At 37.8% G+C, this 19,314-nt stretch overlaps 1 protein-coding gene across 11 annotated transcripts in view; it reads left to right on the top strand.

The window, feature by feature from the left end:
* Positions 1 to 19,314, top strand: part of lrrc7 (leucine rich repeat containing 7) — a 136,727-nt gene that overhangs the window by 27,790 nt on the left and 89,623 nt on the right. For 4 of the 11 annotated variants that reach the window (XM_039691365.2, XM_089134189.1, XM_039691374.2 and 1 more), the window contains exon 1: positions 18,447 to 19,055. The exons of 3 other annotated variants lie outside the window; for them this stretch is intronic. In XM_039691365.2, the coding sequence (XP_039547299.1) occupies positions 19,031 to 19,055 (25 nt within the window). In that variant the 5' untranslated portion in view covers positions 18,447 to 19,030. Of the gene's footprint in view, positions 1 to 18,446; positions 19,056 to 19,314 lie in introns of those variants that run through there. 4 more of the 11 variants (XM_039691375.2, XM_039691367.2, XM_039691372.2 and 1 more) reach the window with 1 other exon arrangement.

Here is a 19,314-nt window from a genome sequence, read left to right as displayed (position 1 = left end):
CACTGTTGTATATGGACATTTGTAGGGCTTATATAAATATTTTTGAAAAGTACTACAAGACATTTTAATTTAAAATGCTGATAAGAATACGTGTACTGTAGTATTTCATAGAGCCTTAGGCTTGAGTTTTGAAATACCGAAATGGAGGGCTTTGGAAACCTCATCTCCTGCTGTGCCAGTCTCTTCTCTTCTAAAGCCAGGTTGGCCTTCTTGAGGTCAATGAGCTGCTGCTGAACTTTGTTGTCCCTCTTACTGGCCTCTTTAAGACAATGTCTAATGACTTTTAGGACATCTAGTTTATCCTTCTCCAGCTGCTTTTCCTGACTACAACCACAGACATTCTCAAACCGCTGAGGTGTTGAAGCTATTGTCTGAACAATTGAAGATGGTGGGCTGTTGGGAAGACTGGGAGATGGTAGGTGTCTGCCAATGGGAGGTGAACCTGATTGCTCTTATGAGCATATGATGGACTTGACTCAGGTTCAGGTTAAGACATCCATACTCCTCCATTGAGGTCAGATATAACCACAAATACTATCTGAGGCACTTGTGCCAAGTATTGACAGTGCCTTTTCTTGTTCCCTTGAGGCTTGCAAAGTCCTCCCACTTCTTCCTGGCCTCCCTCCCTGATCTTTTCATGCAGTTGCAGTTAGTTTTGTATCAATATAATAGAATATGACTATGTTTTTGTTTATTTGTATGACTGCCCTTAACCCTGCTTAAATTATATGTTTGTTTAGCTCCACATCCTCTAAAATAACAGTAATTTACTCTTTGAAAAATCTTTGCTTTTTGGTTCAGCCATTTTTGCTGGTGTCTCCAACTTATGTGCTTGGATAGATTATTGGCATTGTAGCAAATAATAATTAGGCTAAACATTTCAAAATACAAGCATGTGCTACAATTACGAGCAAATCTATAAGGCAACATTTCAGCACCTGTCAAACGGACAGCGACTTTTAAGTAGCACTTAAAGCAACAGCTGCATGCGATCGTGTTAAGGCCATTTTTGTGAGACGCACGTGAAATAAACACGAATGTTCGTAGAAAATGCCCTGAAGTGCTAAGAAAATCCATCGTTATCTGAAAACGCAGCCCAGGACAAAGTTAAATTTCGATTTCAGATGTTGACATCTATGTTTATAAAACAGAATGGTTGTAGGTTTATCTCAACATGATTGGGATTTCGTGCCATTTGTTGTCTAATATAGGGAAACTATATTATGGAAGATCCAGAGTTCTGGAGATCCAGAACAGCTCTCTGGAGATCGAAATTTTTAGAAAAATGTAATACAAGCAGTAAAACTCGCACCCACTCTGAATCTTCATTATAATGCTGTGGAATTTTAGACAGTAATCCTTAAAAAAAATCATTTTTTTAAATCTATATTGTTCACTTGCAACAAGTATAAACATGGTTTGTAAAGACCACAATGGGTTTTTAGTTAACTAAACCTATTCATGTTAATCATAGTGTTGTGCTTTATTAATAGATTTTCTGTGTTGCATCAAATTTTAGGGAAGATCAGTGAGTGTTGTAACACATTTTAGTTTCAATGTTTATTGCATAAGTTTTATTTTAGTGCTCTCAAACTTACTTATTCATTTTAGCAATAATAATGTTATGATAAAAGCCATTTCTACTTTTTTATTTAAAGGTGTAAATGAAAAGCTTGTTGATTTTATTAATCAAACAATGAAACCTGCTGATTCTGTTCTGCCATTCAACATTTATTACATGATCACAAATCAGTTACTGTACTTTCTTAATTTTTCTAACTTGTACTGTTAGCTCATGATCATGTAATTTCTCTTATGTTGCTCTTTTCTAATTTGTGACCCTGATATTACACAAACAAACTGTATATGTTCCAACACTCCTCTACAGATCACCATTTATTTCTAGATAATACATTCATATCCCAGGTTTTTTGGTGATACATTTTCATAAATAATATTGTTATTAAAACAACATGTTCTTTGCATGAAATGCACAGACAGAGCTGTGGCTAAATGTGCTTTAGCTTTTATTTTTAGACTCTCTGCATGTGTGTGAGCCTAATTCGATTGCCTGAAGTATTGCAGTGTGCTGCTTTGTGTCAGATTATGCAATTATAATGTTCCTATACTTATTTTTTTACACAACATGAGAATGACAGCACCCCACTTAGTCTACAGCTCATTTGCTATAGACATGTTTTTGAAATGGTCTTCATCTAGAAATTGTCTGAAGAACTTCAAAAAGAGTTACAAGTACATTTCCCCATAAATAAATGCCAGTTATGGTGTATCAATTATTAATTTATCAATATAAGCAAATAAAGTTCGAATTTGACCCTAGAAATATTTAAAATACAATATTCACACAAACAATTACAAAGAAATGGCAAGTAACACTGAATTAAATGTGAAATTTTTCACATGAAAAGTAAAAGTTAAAGAACTGAAATAGTATTTCTTGTAAAATGTGCTTTTTTAAATTTTGTAAAATTTGTAAAATTTTTGTAAAAACCTTTTGCAATTAAAACCAGTTATGTATTTGTTTCGCAGCCTTGATGTTTTTATATTTGCACCTAGATTGTAGTTTTAATTGTAGTTAGAAAGTGTTATGTTTCATTCAAAACAAATACTTGATGTTTGACCATGTCTGCCGAACACTTTGATTGAAATATTGGCTTGAGGTGCAGGACTTGTGTTAAATTAGTGGCATATTTCAAATGAGGAGAGTAAAAACTTAATTGTTCACTGAAGAGAAAATGTTGTTCCGCTTTCACTCTTGGGTCAGCCTAATTACGTTCAGTCATATTTCCAAAATGACTGGCTTCAGGGCTGGCAAAGATGAAGATGCCGTTGAGTCATGCTAATAGATCAGACTAACAGATCTCCCTGCATGGTCTTATGTAGATCAGTGGGCCTTGTTGCCATGGCAACAGCAGCAGATGGAGCATAGCTACACCTCAGCAGCGTGGATAGGAGAGATAGCCTGGAGTCCCTGAAGAGGCAGTGTGGTAGGTGGTGTAACACTAGTTCCTGCAGTCAGCCCCCCTTCTTCCTCTCAGACACCCACTCTCAAGGCTCACCAGTCTCTGTGTCCATTTCTTAAAGTAAAGTCTCACGATCACTTTTCATGCTGATATTGTCCGTTAAATGACACGTTATTCTTATGTTTGCATTTAAAATAGTCAGATGACATTTGACTAAAATAGTCAGATGGCATTAAATAAAACAATTAACCCTCATGTAAAGCTTACATTAAGATTCATGCATGTCATGAATGGAGGTTCTCTTTGGAAGCTCTTTTATTCGCACTGTATCTCTATTAACATTTGTTGCAGGCATATATATTCTTATTATAGTAATTAAAAAACCTGAGGGGTGTGCAATGCAATCACAGTAAAGTAATTAAAACAATCTTGAGGCAATGCTAGAAACCATCCTGTTCACAAGTAAAGCTTTTGAAATGGCTTAGAAAGAAAGAAAACATGTTTTCAATATTTCTCATATCTACGGTTAGATGAGATTTGTATGGTTAAATCCTGTTCTCCTTCATAATGTTTCCATGACATTCCACTTGGATTGTCTCCATGACATCCCACAATGTTTCCATGGCACCATAAATACCTAAATCTGCCAGGTTAAGATACGTAAACCGGATTTAGTTCACACCATGACTGATTAAAAGTTGCTAAAGATAAATGATTAATTAAAAAGTGCAAAAAAATATAGAAATATTCAAGTATGTTCTTGATTAGTTTCATAATAACTAATTATGATTAGTTCCTTTAATAGCTTTTTTTATGTTCAAGGGGGTTGAATAAATAAATTGTATTTATTTATTTATTTATTAGAGCTAACAAATTGCAGATGCATGCTTCTGATTCATGCATGTTAAATGATGGGCACATTAACTGCTTTGGATACTTCATTAACATGACTTAAAGCTACAAAAAATATAGCAATTTTTTCAAATGAGGATTGAACTAATTATAAATCGTTTCAATATTAATGTTTTACTCAAAATACACTGCCCTTTGTTACCCCCTGCTTAGTATTTTCGGTTTAGTCCTGTCACCATTTTCCCGCTCCTAGTTTCTAGGGATGCGAGGCTGATTCAAATCCTATATTGTGCGTATACTGTTCTATGTTATTGTTAAGCCCCACAAATGGCACAAAAACTTTCTAAAGTACCATAAAGTTTTCATGTACTATGTTATAAGTGTTCTGAAGCCATTATGTGATATAGAGATTAACATTTAAGTCATCAAATTCAATATCACGTAAACTTTTCCCTCCGCTGCGGCTGTCAGTCATTCTCCATTCATTAGATCACAACACTAGAGTAGAGTCAGAGCACTATAATTGTTCTTCACGCGCACAGTGACTGAAATTCAAAACTGTTAAAAGAAAAGGCTCAATAAACTATTGCATAAATAGATAATGTATAATCCACTCCATCAATAGTATAGTCCATCAATATGTATTTCCTTTGTGCTTTGAACTTTTCAATGCGGACTCAACGCAATACGTGCTGTAACACTCCATGTGGCTTCAAGCGCATCATTCTCCGCTCGGGATGCGCATAAGCACTTTGTGTCGCACTGTATCAGAGCTTTTCATGTCATAATGCAGTCTTATTAATTGCCTTTCTTGTTCTGTCCTATCTATTACTGTCTCATTAAACATTTGTACTATACATTTAAAACATGTTGTCTCAATTTTATAGTAGCCATGGCTATATCTAAAATAATTTATCTTTTTGATTTTTGTTATCTTGTTTTTCATGAATGCATTTTACAACAATACAATGAGCAATGTGTATTATCCACTAATCTAGTTTATAATAGCATTTTTGTCATAGATTATGATGATACATTTTTTGGATTTGTTGTTTACAATTTTAATGAAATTGTCTAGATTGTGTTTAACACACACAAGAGTGATTATTTACGGTGGCCGGGAAGTGCTGAAACACTTTTACCTTTAAAAACTCCAAACACCGACCACACTTAAAGCAAACCTGTGTTAAGCTGCTCATGTGTTCACCACAAAACGAAAAAAACATCCCTCGGTCGCAGTCCATGTTCGGTGACCAAAAACTTAAATTCCTATATGCTTCATATTCACGCCATATTCTCCCCATTTACGACACGAATTGACTGCGCTCACCAACACCTATCACCAGTGTTCACTCGTCACTTCCACTATGTGGTACATTCCCTTTCTGTGAGGACTTGATCGTTTGTAAATTTGTTTTGGTACTGGTAAAAGTGTTTTGCGTCTTGCTAATTTGTTTTCTAAAATGTTAATTTTTTTGTCCTTAGTAAAAGTGTTTTGCCCTAGGTAGAAGTATTTTGCCCATGTAATTGTGTTTTTTTGGTCGGGTAAAAATGTTTTCCAAAATGTAACTTTGTCTCGAGCTTTGTAAAAGTGTTTCAGTCTTTGTAATGTTGTTATTAGTTCAACACACAGAGTTATAGAAATTCTACTTGATATAAAAAAAAAAACTGCACAGGTATCGGATCGGTATCGGTATTGTTCGGTACTCAGAATTTTTGGTGTCGGATTGAAACGATTCTGAAAATGATGGTATCGGTGCATCCCCACTTGTTTGTTTAGTTAATTTGCCCCAGCTATGCCTTGTTTCCCTAATCTGTGCTCTGTGTATTTAAACCCTGTGTTCTCCCTCACTTCTTGTCCGTTCTCAGGGTATGGTTTCTGTAACTCCTGTGTTTTTGATTATAGACTGCATAATTACCACTATGACTAAACAATTTTGCCCCTAAGTATGTTTTTTTTTTTTTTAATCAAAAGTTAATGTAGGCTGCCTGTTTAGGAGTTGGACATTTTATTACAAAAATGCTGTTTAAAATCGTATTTTTTTGAAGTATCAAACATAATAAAATTGAATGTTCATGATGTTTCATGATAATGACAATTCCCTGGTAATGCATGTACTGTATCTGCATACACTGTTGAGACTTTTTAGAGTTTTTCACAAATAACAGATTTGTTCTCAACAAAATTTATGGGAGAAGTTAATAGAGAGTTTTCTCATCATCACCACTCCTGGCTGAGGTTTCCCACTTCCCTGTCCCTTGCTGAGTTTGGCACAATCTCAGGTCTGCTGGTGAGGCCTGTGGTTTGCTTGCCTTTACAAACCTTCATTGTACCAGCATGGCAGCACATATCTAGTCTGTCATAATGAGGCTTTACCCTGTGCTTATCTGAGTGGATATAACATCAAATTGAGGATCTCGGTACCTGAAATGTGATGCTTACAATGTGTTTATGGTTATGTAAGATGTGAGCAGGACTATAAATAGTTAAATGTAATTGCTTTGCATTTAGTCAACTGGCATCTATGTAGTTTCTACATTTCTGGATAAAAGATGGGAGGATCCGCTGAAATTAAATACATTCATTATTCTTATTCAAACTTATGAATTTGAAAGATTTTATCAACAAAGGACTGTCTCTCTGTAGCGGAAAAGATAAAGCTCCCTTGACACTCCATGTTCTGTTGAATATGGCTTGAGAGCTGATCCAAAGGAATACATTAAATGATTTATTGCATCATGGTGCAGCACAGCAATGGTATTTGTAAAGCTCTAGATACTTTCTCTTGCAGAGAAAAAGATGTTTGCTTATCATAACACTTCAGCATATTACTATTTCATGAAACCAACTGGGCTGAGTGCAGTAAGTCTAGCAAGTGAGCAGGGCCGGCCCGAGGCATAAGCGAACTAAGCGGCTGCATGGGGCCCCTTGGCCACCAGGGGGCCCCCCAATCGAGTTGAAAAATCAAAAAATATTTTTTTAGAAGTCTTAAACAAGTGACATAAATGAATTAATTAATATGAATATGAAATATGAAAAGAAAAAGAAAATGAAAAGAAATTCTTCATGATCAATATATCTCCCTACAACTGCTAGGCGAGAGTTCGACACAGCAGTATAAATTGGGCTTCAGGGTACACCGAAGGGTTCGTGCGTTACACACAGCCTACGTCGTAGCTACAGCGGGAGGTTGACGCAGAAGTATAGCTACATTTTGGGCTTCAGCTAATTCGTACGAATTCGTACGACCTCACTCGTACGAATTCATACGATTTGTCTAAACCCACGTGACGGTTATGTTTAGGGGCGGGGTCAGGGGTAGGTCATTCGTACGAATTCATACGAATTGGCCAATTCGTAAAATATGTACGATTTAGCAAAAATCGTACTAATTTGTACGACTGAGGTCGTATGAATTGTTACGAATTAGCCACCTCGTAAAATTCGTACGAATTCCCGTGAGATCGGGTTGGGTACAACGAAGGGTACGCGCACTACACACAGCCTACGACGGGAGGTTGACGCAGAAGTATAAATTGGGCTTTATAGTAACAGACTTTGTTGGATTCTGTCATGTACAATCCAACAAAGTCTGTTACAATAATAATAATAATGGTGATGATTTTGTGGATAGTTACACTGTATTGAGAGTTTATTTATTATGCGATTATTGTCATTTGAGAAATGTTTTTCATCAGAATTATTGCACTTTCACCTATAAGCAAAAGAGAATGTCAACCCATACACATTTCCAGTTTCCAGAGACTATTTATCATATATGCCTTCTGGTAAAACAAGAAACTTCTCTCAAAAATGTAAACAGTGGCAGTCCTAATCCAATATATCCAAATTGCTTTAATGTTTTTCTATTAAAATAATAGCAAAAAAGACATTGTCATACAGAGCTGCATAAGTGCAGTTATTCAGCAATCACAATCAAAAGGCTATTGCCGAGACTTGAGATTCATGTTTGGTTTTATTGCAGTTCATCACTGATAAGGTTTGATCGCAGGTTTAGTCACAGCAAATAGCGCTTGTGACAGAACACATACCGACTGAATGACCCTTTCATTTCAGCAGATAATCTCAAATGGAGAATGGAGATAGCTAATCTGCAGGTTACTTGTTTGTCTGTGTTTTCGGATCATCTGCACTTCTTCAGCAGTGTAGAGAGAGTATTGGCATATTTTTCATATCGCATCCACAATCGCCTTTTGCGATTAGCTAATCGCAACGTTTCAAATCATGATTGCGATTCGATTAATCGTTCAGCCCTTGTGCTGATGCTCCCCTCTAGGTTTAGCGTCACCACGGAGTGAGGAGTTTGGCAGCCTGCACAGCGTCTTGTTCCCCACTCCGAGAACAGGTGTTCTTCAAGTACTTAAAGTTCAAGAACTGAACCCCTTTAAACAGTTCACTGCGTTGGTAGCTGACACCATGGAAATGATATACCAACCAAACACACCAAACTCTTAAGACTGCTAAAATTCAGTCTACCCATGTGTCGAAAGAAACTTACTTAGGTCTGACTAGTCAAGAAAACGGCACAAATTCATGTCTAAATTATAAAATTTGATAAAGGTGTGTAAGGAGGACTACACTACAACGACACAAATGTCCTGCAGAGAAACACCTCTGAACAATGCCTTGAGGAGATGCAGTAGAGGGAACTCTAATAGCCAGAGGTGACGATTAGCCACATGCCTCATAAGCTAAAACAATACCATTCCTAAGCCAATGCAACATTCTGTTTCGTGACAGCTTTATAGATTTATGATTTATGAAGTAAAGTGCGATTAACATAAATCTTCAAACCCCTCACTGGAAAAAGTTTATACAGTGTCTCATCCTGATGCTATTTAAAAGGTGAAGGAAAAAAGGACTGCAAAGTCACCACCTGGGGCATATAAGAGGTGGATGCAACTTTAGGAACATAGCCAGGCTTAGGACGCAGAAAGGCTTTGATCAACCCAGGAGCTGACAAGTGAAGATCAGAAGAACCACCTTAAGAGGTGGAACTCAAAGTAAGGCTGATTCCAGAGGTTCCCTCTTGGACCACAGAAATCTCCCAAGAATAAACAAGCCGTCACCCCGCGGATAAAAGGGGTCAGGGAATTCCTTCCCAAGAAAACACTATCCAGCTGCACATGCTTGGCAGCAATAGCCACAATATAAACCTTGTAATGTGGTATAGGTAGCGGATAGCATCCTGCCTGCAACTTGCACACCAAGATTCAACCACCCCCCACTTAGGAGCATACAGCTGAAGGTGCTCTTGCATTTCTAAAAGTATCCTTGACCTCAACAGAGAGACCATAAACATCAGGGGTTAGCAGGTTTGATCTGAATGGAAGACTCCAAGAAAGAGATCTGCCTCATCAACCAAATAAGGGTCTGTCAGAGCAGTGCTACTGCAAAAGGAAAAACTTGTCCTCCTGCAATCTTCTCAACACTGAGGGAATGGGGGGAAGGCGTAAAAATGCAGCCTCCGCCATGGGTGAGCAAGTGCGTCTATCCCCAGAGGTGCAGAATGCAACTGGGATTAACCACAGGGCCCAGGGGACACTGACTTGCTCAAATTGAACAAATCCACCTCTGCCCTGTCAAAATGTTGCCATATCAGACCGGCTATCTGAGGATGCAACAGAAAGTCTGCTGTGAGATTCACTGCACTTGATATATAAACCACCTTTACAAACAAGAACCTGTCTTGCCACCATAGGTGCAAATGACGCACTAGCTGATTTAGGCGGTGCGATTGAAAGACCCCCTGTTAGTTATGTAAGATACCACTGACATTTCTTCTGTCCGAACAATGATGTGATTGCCTCAGAGGACTGGAAGAAAGTAGTTTAAGACCATGATAGAAAAGCGACGACAGACACTGCCCACGCTCGCATCTCATACAAGAACTTTAATGTGAAACCAAATGGCGAGATCTCGAAAGCAACTGCGCAAGACTCTTACCCTCTGATTGGCAGACCAAAAAGGATCTCGTCCACCACTGAATTGGCATCCTGTGAAGCATCCCCACCAAAACTACAGAACCCAAAGACCCACAGACACACTTTTGACCAATCTGAAATGAGACAGGCAAGCACGAAGCGACAAAACAAGAGAAGGAGACAGCCGTGGCTGAATAGTGTGTGAGTTCAGTTGTGTCCCCAGAAAGACCATCCGCTGACTCGGAGTGAGGGCACTTTTCTGGGAGTTCAGTCTGAGGCCAAGACAGTGCCACTCAGAAAATGCTCACTCAGCCTAGAGGGCCAATCAATGCCCAGCCTCTCCGTAGAACTTCAGAGTAGGCATCTGAAGTCCATGCTTCAAGGCTGTTAGGCAGGAGAGCATCAGCTGAACTAACATGGAGTTCCTCCGACACCAACGCAGCGGTAAATAGAGTGTCCTTCAGGTCAAAAGAAATAGCATCATCTTCTTTCCAGGCTGGGACATAAGTCTTTACAGGAGAAGAGAGAGAGGGAGAAACAGTCCTGCTCACTCTATAGGCTTAAGCTCAGATCCCCAAGGCTAAGTCTTGTGAGATGCCTCAGAGACAGGATGATGGGAGGGCTGACACGTCTTCCTTTTCGAAGAGATACAGGTGAACACGCAAAACTCTCAGTTTAAAATCACCCAGTGAATCTGGGATTCAGACAATCTGTACCACCTATCAGCTACGTTGGTAGTTTGTTTATTTATGGGTCTTTTGTTGAAACTAAATTGCTTAAACCAGTCTAAAAAATTATTTTTTTTCTTTTATTCGATTGATTTGTTTCAACCAAATATTATGGTCCATTTTGATGCCATCATTCTTGCCTTTATTAAGGTATTCAACTTATCTCACTTCCAAAGAAAACAGATCGGATAATTAGTTTGACAGACATTAGGTTTGAGGGGCTAATCCTGTTGCCTGACTGGAATGAATCCTTCCTAATAATTAAACAATAACAAAGGAGAAGGGAAGACAGTGACTTGGAGCACCCCAGAGACAGTTCTTGGAATACTTAAAGCATAGATTTGCCAAATAGAATTGCCCTGCCAGGCAGACAAGTGATTAACCAGTCTGACTCAGACAGCTGAGATTAGCAGATATGTGGTTATGCACAAAACATTTTTTTTTTTTTTTTTGCATTCAGATCCATTTGGCCCCATGCAGTTGTCCAATTCAGTTCCGTAAAGGTGAATTATATCACTGTGTAATTCTTGCTTTGGGGCTCAGGATTCCATGTTATATTCATGCCATCTGTTACACAAGTTGATCTGACACAAATATGCATCTGTTCAGCTGTTAACATTATCCCGGAAACTAGCCCCACCTGAAGAGACAAATCACAATGTTGTTTTCAAAGTGCATCTATGCGTTGTGTACCATAGGGATGCCTGTGAAGAAAAATATAGAGGAAAAAATACATGAAGATGGCAAGAAAAAGAAGTGTGCATTTTGCAATATGAATTGAAATGTATTGTAAACGCTGACAAATGATATTGTAAGAAAAGATTTTGTACATTTCTACAAATGAAATACCGTGGTACAGTGTGTGTTTATATGTATGTATATATCTGCTGTAATTCAGCCATTTTTGGTCAGTAGGTGCCCTTGTCTGTGGAAAATGTGCTTAGATGACCGAACTTGCCATCTCATTTTGCCATTATTTTCTCTCTTTGAAGGATCGGGACTTAGTTCCTAATCCTGTTGTCCTACACTTCCTCTTCAGGCACTTTATCCATCTCCCCAGCTCTCACCCAGAAAGAATGGAGAGGAGGATGAGGTTGCTATGGCAACAGAGAGCCCACAGGGAAGCTAAGTACAAATAGTGTTGCAGCATTGAGATTCCTGCTTCAGATGAAGCGCAGAATTGTGCTTCAGAAACTATACAGTATAAATATTATCTTTCTTTACAATTTTGCATCTTCATTGTCTCCTGCTTGGCCATTGATGCATGATATCATGCTGTCTTCAAGCACGTTAGATAGTGAATGTATTTCAGAAACTCTCTGAGTCTGCACATTTACACCTGCATAAAGGATAACTTGGCATGTCATCATATTGTATACTCAGGTGTTGGCAAAATGATCTATTTTAGGGTATATAGACACATGTTTTATCATTAGGTGTGCACAGATCTGTTCACAAATTAGGAATTCTGTCAGACCTGATTTTGTGAATAGAAAACATTGTTTTCAGTCAGGAAGCTGGAGATTGTCCCTTTCAGTTATTAGCATCAGTGAGCAGCTATCTAGCTAGTATGCTAGCACTAAGGCTAGCAATTTCCTTAGCAAAAATGCAGCTGTCAATTTTCAATGCAAAACATTTTCAATGCAGAAAAAAGCATTATTCATGGGGCAGATCAACAGCACCCTTGGCACTAAGAAAGCTGCTGTTCCAAATGCAAGCACATTTCATTGCAAGAGAAAAAGCACAGCTCTGTTCCTTAAGCAGAAATAAATAAATGCATCTTGAGCAGAACAATATTGCCTCAGGTCTCTTCTGGAGGAGCAGTGATGGGACAGTTTACTACTGAACTTTTCTAATAACCCAAGTGTTCCCACATGTGTGGATTTTGCCCTGAAAACAGAAAAAAGGTGACTAGAAGTTCACTGAGAACTCCCTGTTGACCATGATTTCTGTTGGCTTTAACCTTTTCTGTACTTTAAAAGAAACATTACACCCACTAATTTCATTATTTATATAATTTTTCCATGGCATTTCCACTCTATATTGCTCTATATTGTTTTTATTGTTGTACTTCTTATAGTGTCTGAAGCTCTAATGAAAAAAAGCTCCTCCAAGTATCCTTTGTATTCCATGTTTTCTGAAGCCATGTGATCATTTTATGTGGGAAACCAAAATCAAAAATGTTGTTGATAATTTTACCCAGATATATCCCCCTAACTTATTTTCAATCCAGAAGAAGCTATGTTCTTGGAATGTGCAAGGTAAAATCTAGAAGAACAAAGCACAGTAAACATATTGCACTACAAACCTAATTGTAAGCGTATGATACCGGAAGCAAATGCACTCAAATAATTTTTATGTTGCTCAAATCTCAATTATGGTCGTTTCTTATTAAACTTGTAACATCATGATTGGCCATTTGACACACAATGGCATTTGGTGTCAGTGGCATCAGGAGTTACGCTTTATACAACATAGAAAGCATGTGTGGGTAATTTTTCCCCAATGTTTGTGACTGAGCTGAAACATTTTGGAAAATAAAAGATCGCTTCGGTGGTTTCACACAGGGTGTTGGGTGTTTTTCTCCCACCTTCTGTTTTTTCCTGTGCATTATGATGTTATGTGACAGCAAGGAAAGGTGAAATTGAGTTGTTATGACTGCAACGTTTCTTCAATAGCAATCTGTTTCATCTGATATTTTCGGAAGGAAATGGTAGGGAATGAACACAGCCATTTTGGAGTAGCAGTAAAGAGCCTTAGGGGGCCTTTATTTCCCAAAAAAAGTATTTTCACCTCAGTGAGTGGAAGAGGGAGGTGGTGTCCAAATGCACCTGCAGGTCTAGAAAGTGCTGTAAAAGATGTGTGTAGGGAGAGAGGAAAATCCACGAGATCCATGAGGATAGTCCATTCATTAATGATGAAAATACTCATGTTTTGCTATTGAATTGATGTGGTTTAAAGGGGTCATATAATGCCATTTTCATACAAGTTAATTTGATTCTTTAGGGTCTAAATGAAAAGTTCATAGTAAATTTAATTAAAAATTCTCATTGTAAGAAAACACAAATTTTACCTGGTCAAATCAGCTCTGTTTTCAGCATGCATGTGTCTTTAAATGATAATGAGCTTATCTCACCCCGCCTCTTCGTTCTGTGCAGTGTTTTGACACAACACACATGGAGTGTTGCATTGACAACGGTTGAAGTTATTTTTTGGAGAAAGAATGGCAGCAGGAGTCTTTGAGGACACATCTGTGCAACCGTATCAGTTTGAACCAGAGTCGGATCTGGAACAAGATGACGGCCACCAAAAAGTTCGACAATTGAGGCTCGAAGGACGTTTCTGAATGGTTGATTAAAGTAATGTCACTATGATCAATCTTTGTATGTACTGGCATGGTAGAGTAGCGAGATACGAACGCTGCGTTTACTGATGTTTACGGTCACAGTTTGTAATAACACAATAACCATAACCCGTTGTTCATTATAAACGTGGGATTATGAATTATATTGAGAACGTTGTATAGAAAACACGTTGTAATGAACACTGAGTGTAAACCTTAGCCGCATTCATCGTGAAGCGTGCAAGCGAATTGCAAAGATTAATATAACGGTTAATAAAACTTTACACTCACTTCTTCTGGAGGTGCGGCAGAGACATGAATATTTGGTTCTTTTTTTCTTTTTTTCAGGAGCAACTTAGCAAAACCAGCTTTATACTGGTCCTCATTTATTAAGCAGTATGGTGAGAAAAGATTTGTGCAAACATGAAAGCATTAATGCTGATTGTGGGGAATATTCCCTTCAAAAACAAAACTCAGCCACTGCGTCTTCAGCGGTTCGGATTTAGGAACATCAAAATGACTGCAATGTTCGTTTATCACACCCAAGAACAGAACAACACAATCGCTTATACAATCTAACTTTCCTGTTTAATTTTCAACCATAGAAGTCAGTGGTATATCATCTTGAGTATTGTTACTGCATAGAAGATTTAGGATCCTTGATTCTGGTTTGATGACCTGTTGAAAGAAATATGTCATATTTCTGTTCATATTTCTGACCAAAAAGTCCTGGAATTTTTTAACTTAATATACATACTCATAGACTCCTTCTGATGTTACATACAGACAATAGTCCATATTTGACCAACTGAACATATTTCTGATAAAGTCCTCGATATTGAACTTGCTATACATAATCATTGACACGGCATACTTTATATATATTTGTGGTTATGCTCTGTTATGTCCTGTTTTGTTTTGTCATTCATATATTTCTCTGAAAAGTTCACAGAGAAATGTAAAAAGTTGCCTTATCCAAAAGCCCCCACTTCATTCCCTCAGTGATCTCTTGCGTTTGACTAAATTGTCAAATTTGGTGTCAGTTTACCGATCTGTTCCGTTCTACTGCATTCAGAATAATGTCTGTTAGGTAAAATAAGGTGAGAGAATAAAGAGACAAATCTCTGGGTGTGAAATGTGTTTCAGTAGCAGGTACATTTTACTATCACTCCAGTCAGCTGATTTGACAGCCATATGAAACTGAGAAGTCTCTGCTAGCAGCATATTTAAAACACATAAAGCTAAGGAGCTTTGCCAATATCCTGATCTAAGCACTAAAGGGCCCTCAGATTGATATATAAGCTATGCAGATCTTTTATGAAATAGTTATTACTTTAGTATACCTGTGGGGATTTTTATGAAACCAAAAAAAAAATGCAAATTTTGGCCGATGTTGCTGAAGTGGTTAACAGCATTGTAAAACTTAAGCCTGGTTTACAGACATACAGTATTTACATTTGAGCTAAAGGTGTACAGTATGTTTGGTGCTTCATTTGCATAGTGATATAGTATTAGCTATTTAAGATGCTTAAAGCATATTAAAGATGGTTGCTTAGTTTAGAAGCTAAGCTAGTTTTTTTTAGACTTTTAAAAATGCAGGTTTGGAACCACATGAGGGTGAATTAATAATGGTCATTTTTAATAATGTAAAAATTTTAAAAATCACGTTAATGTGACCTGTAGTTACTGTGACATTTTAAAGGTAAAAAAATGACTGTCTACTAATTAACTAATGCTATGATTCAAGTATAATCTTATAAATGAACTATTTTGCTTGAGCAATTCTCAGAACCTGGGTTTATTTTATTTAGACTTTGTAATGTCATGACGTTTGGAAGATAAAGGAAATTGTGTGTGTTTTCCCCTAGATGCAGCTGACCATGTAATCCATTTAGGAGTTTAGCCTGCTTTTCAGAATAGAATCAGGCATGTGGACTTGTCAGATTCTGTAAAGAAAGGCCTTGAACGCATGGAAAGCAAACCAAATGAAAAGTCACTTTAGATAAAAAGAAATATTTCTTGGGAATATTGCTATTGAAATCAGACAGCTTACTCTCAAATGCACTTTCACAAGTTCACATATCAAAGTTAAAGATACCAGGGCACTTTTATCCAGTGGGCTTGGATAGGAGGAGGTCATGGACAAATGTATAATAAAATATTGTTGCTGTCATGCAGAAACCTCCATAATTACTTTTTTTCATAAATCATTACAATTCGCCTTTGGCTAAGCCACGCCCTAGAATGTAGATTGACCAAATCACAGCGCAGCCAAGAACGAGCTTCCACAGAGGTCTGACACTTTTTTCACAGCGCTCCATTAACTTTCAACACATGCATCTCATGTTGTTGGTCTCAGCAGGCTATTACCGTCGTAGTTTTATCAAAAATATGGTTAAACGTTGTGCCTGGGGTATTTGTAACACAGATACGCGTTTCCCAGAGAGGTAGGAGGGGGGTGTCCGAAGTCAAATCCTGACAAGTGTCGTCTTTGGATTAAACTGTATGGACAGTTTCCATCCAGTGAGTTGAAGAGAACAAAACTGTCACTTCCTGATAAACTGGCGATAAATAACAGCTAAATATCAAATCAAAAAAATGTCGCATTGAGGAATTTATTGATAAATGAGTTTATGCGCATGTTTTCTTATTGGATAAAAAATGTATCTGACTCAATCGAGCGCATACCTTTTTTATGCGCATTTTTAGAATTTTTAGAAAGTGCTTTAGTTTCACTATCTGTTCAATCTGTCAGCATTTTTTTGACGTCTGAGTGAAAGGCAGAATGGAATGATCGAACGGATGGGCTTTGGCTCTTAAAAACACGAGGCGTGTATAATACTATCCAACTGCAGAGCTGCAACGTTGATAAATGGAAAGAAAAAAAGACTGGGTCACGAGTGCAAAACGTTGAAATAGCTGTGAGACGTCGGGCAACGGTCAAAGATGACCATCTTGCAGATATTTAGATAGGAAAAACTGTAAGTGCTGATTAATCACGTAATCGTAATTAATGACGTAGTTTGTGATCATACCTGTAATCTTCATTTTGCGTATACACAGAGCGTATTACCAGTAATTTAACTTTCCTTGTAAATGGTAAATTGCCAGTGTCCATCTCTGGCTCAGTGTCAGCCAACGTATATTAACTTATATTAAGTTGTTGTTGTGTTTGAGTATTTTTGGTCAACTTGTGTTTAATAAATGTACTCAACAAATAAATGTTGATTGATTGATTGCTTCATTATTCTTCCTCCAGACATTCCGCTGATCCAAAGGGCCTAAAAGTTCCATTAAACATGTTCCATCGCTCCACAGAACAGAATCCCAAAACTTCTGTGGCTTATTTATATGATTGAGCAAATCGGAGCCGTCTTTTCTTTTGCTTTTGGGTCAGTAGTGGTGAACGTCTTGGAGTTCTGGCATGGAAACCGCATGCGTTTAGTTCACGACTTCAGTGCCTGTTGCCAGCAAGTCTTGCTGCAGGTCTCTTGCAGTCACGCAAGAGTTTTTCTGAACCTGCCTTCTCAGAAATCTGGTTGAAGCCGTTGATAGCTTCCTTTTTCTTTCCCATCCAGGTAGTGTTACCACTGTTTATTTAACTTTGAAGTTCTCAACTATGCTTCCAACGGTGTCTCTATAGGAACATTTAGTGCCTTCGCTATCTTTTTGTTTGCTGTTCCTTGTTTGTGAAGGGCAATGAGATCTTCTCTAAAAATTACCGGTCAATTTTACAGTAAAATACTGGCAGCAGGGTTACCAGCCAGTTAATGTATTTTTTCCAGCGTTTCAGTAATTTAATTTACAGAATTTTACTGTGTTCTCTGATTACAGTAAATAACAGTATTTTTAAATTGTTGTATTTTTTACAGTAAGTTACATGAATCTTTGTATTTGCTATATCTAGAGGAAATATGTAAAATGCAGTACAATATATTTTCCTGATTTCTGAAAATTAATGACTAGCAGCTGAATTTTAAATTCCCCCATTACTACAAAAAACAAATAAATTTAACGTCCTAATCTTGAAAAACAGTTCAACTTTATTTAATTTATAACTTTAAAATATGCATGGAAAAAACGTCTTAAAACAGTTTTTTTTGTATTAGGCCCATTTTAATTTCAATTAATTAAAAAAAAAATTAAATGGACATAAAATTAAATATGTTTTAATTACTTGAACCAAATCAGCCATCATGGCCCTTCATACAAAGAAGAAATACGCAAACAACATTTAAAACCACAAGTTGACCAACATTATCATAATAAAATAGTTCTGAAAAAAAACACAGACATGAATGAATTTTCTCCAATTCATTACCAGACAAACATGTCCAAATAACAAAGTCCCAAGTGAGTGAAACAAACTTATGATCAATGATTAATTCAGCTCAGTTTAATGAAATTTTTGAAAATGAAAAGTTTTGTAGGGGTTGTGACGCTGACGAGAGACACATTCCATCATCTAACTCAATAAAACAAATTGAGCAGATGAGCAGAATAGAGTCGTTAGAGAGATGGAGTCACGTCATACCGGTTTCCCCCTCTCTCTGCCTCTCCCTCGCACGTTCTCTCTCTCACTCAGACCACTCCTCTCTCCTCTCCTCCGATCACTCCCTCTGATGATCCGACTCTCCGCTACCGGGGACAGAGTCTCGCGCTGCGCTCTTGAGATCCTGAGGAACTGCCGCGCGCTCATCCGCTGTCTCACCGCGCTGGATTTGATTCTTTAAACAGAAACAAGGGGCAAGATGGGTCGAATACAAGAGGAAATGAGCGGGCCGTAGCTATTTACTCTATCCCGTCACGACATGCCACTTGTCTTGAGAGAGCCGTCTATTTGCTTCATTGAATATGCGTAACGAGAGAAGCAGATACGATTTAATCGTTGGCAATGAACTTGAATTTCCATTCCTCCACATCAACGGGAGGGCATGGCTCAATAGACATATTCTTAAATGCTTTGAACATAATTAATTTTTGCGTCATTTCAGTAAGGCATCAGTAGAACAGTTTGTCAGAGCACAGCGCATTATGTCCGTTCAGTGCTGCATTGATGTAAGGGAAACGCTGGAGCGGAGGACAGACCGAAGCGTCGTGTGATGTGACTCGTGTCTCAGCACTACATTCGTCCTGGGATTACTGCTGGAGTACCAAACAATCCGTAGAATAGTCTGATGGACAATTACTCAACGATTCAGTGTAAGTAATCTTGCCAAGTAATTTTAAAACTATTGCGTGATGATAGGCTATTCAGATGCATGAGATTCAGCACTTGGGGCCAACGGTCTAAAGGCCAATGTAAAAAAAGTGATTGCTTAAGTATGTCGAAGTATGTCCTATTAAATATTAATGGCACAACACAGTTTCAGAGAATAGGCTATCGATCAATCGCTGTTCTGATATTTATATTGGCCTATTTATTTATTTTATGATGAGGGGCCATTTACCTCATTAGTGG

Source organism: Pimephales promelas, chromosome 8 (assembly GCF_988280905.1).
Source record: "Pimephales promelas chromosome 8, fPimPro1.hap1.1, whole genome shotgun sequence".
Lineage (NCBI taxonomy): Eukaryota > Metazoa > Chordata > Actinopteri > Cypriniformes > Leuciscidae > Pimephales > Pimephales promelas.
Note: the sequence above shows the minus strand (reverse complement) of the source record. Positions and strands in the feature narration are given on the sequence as shown.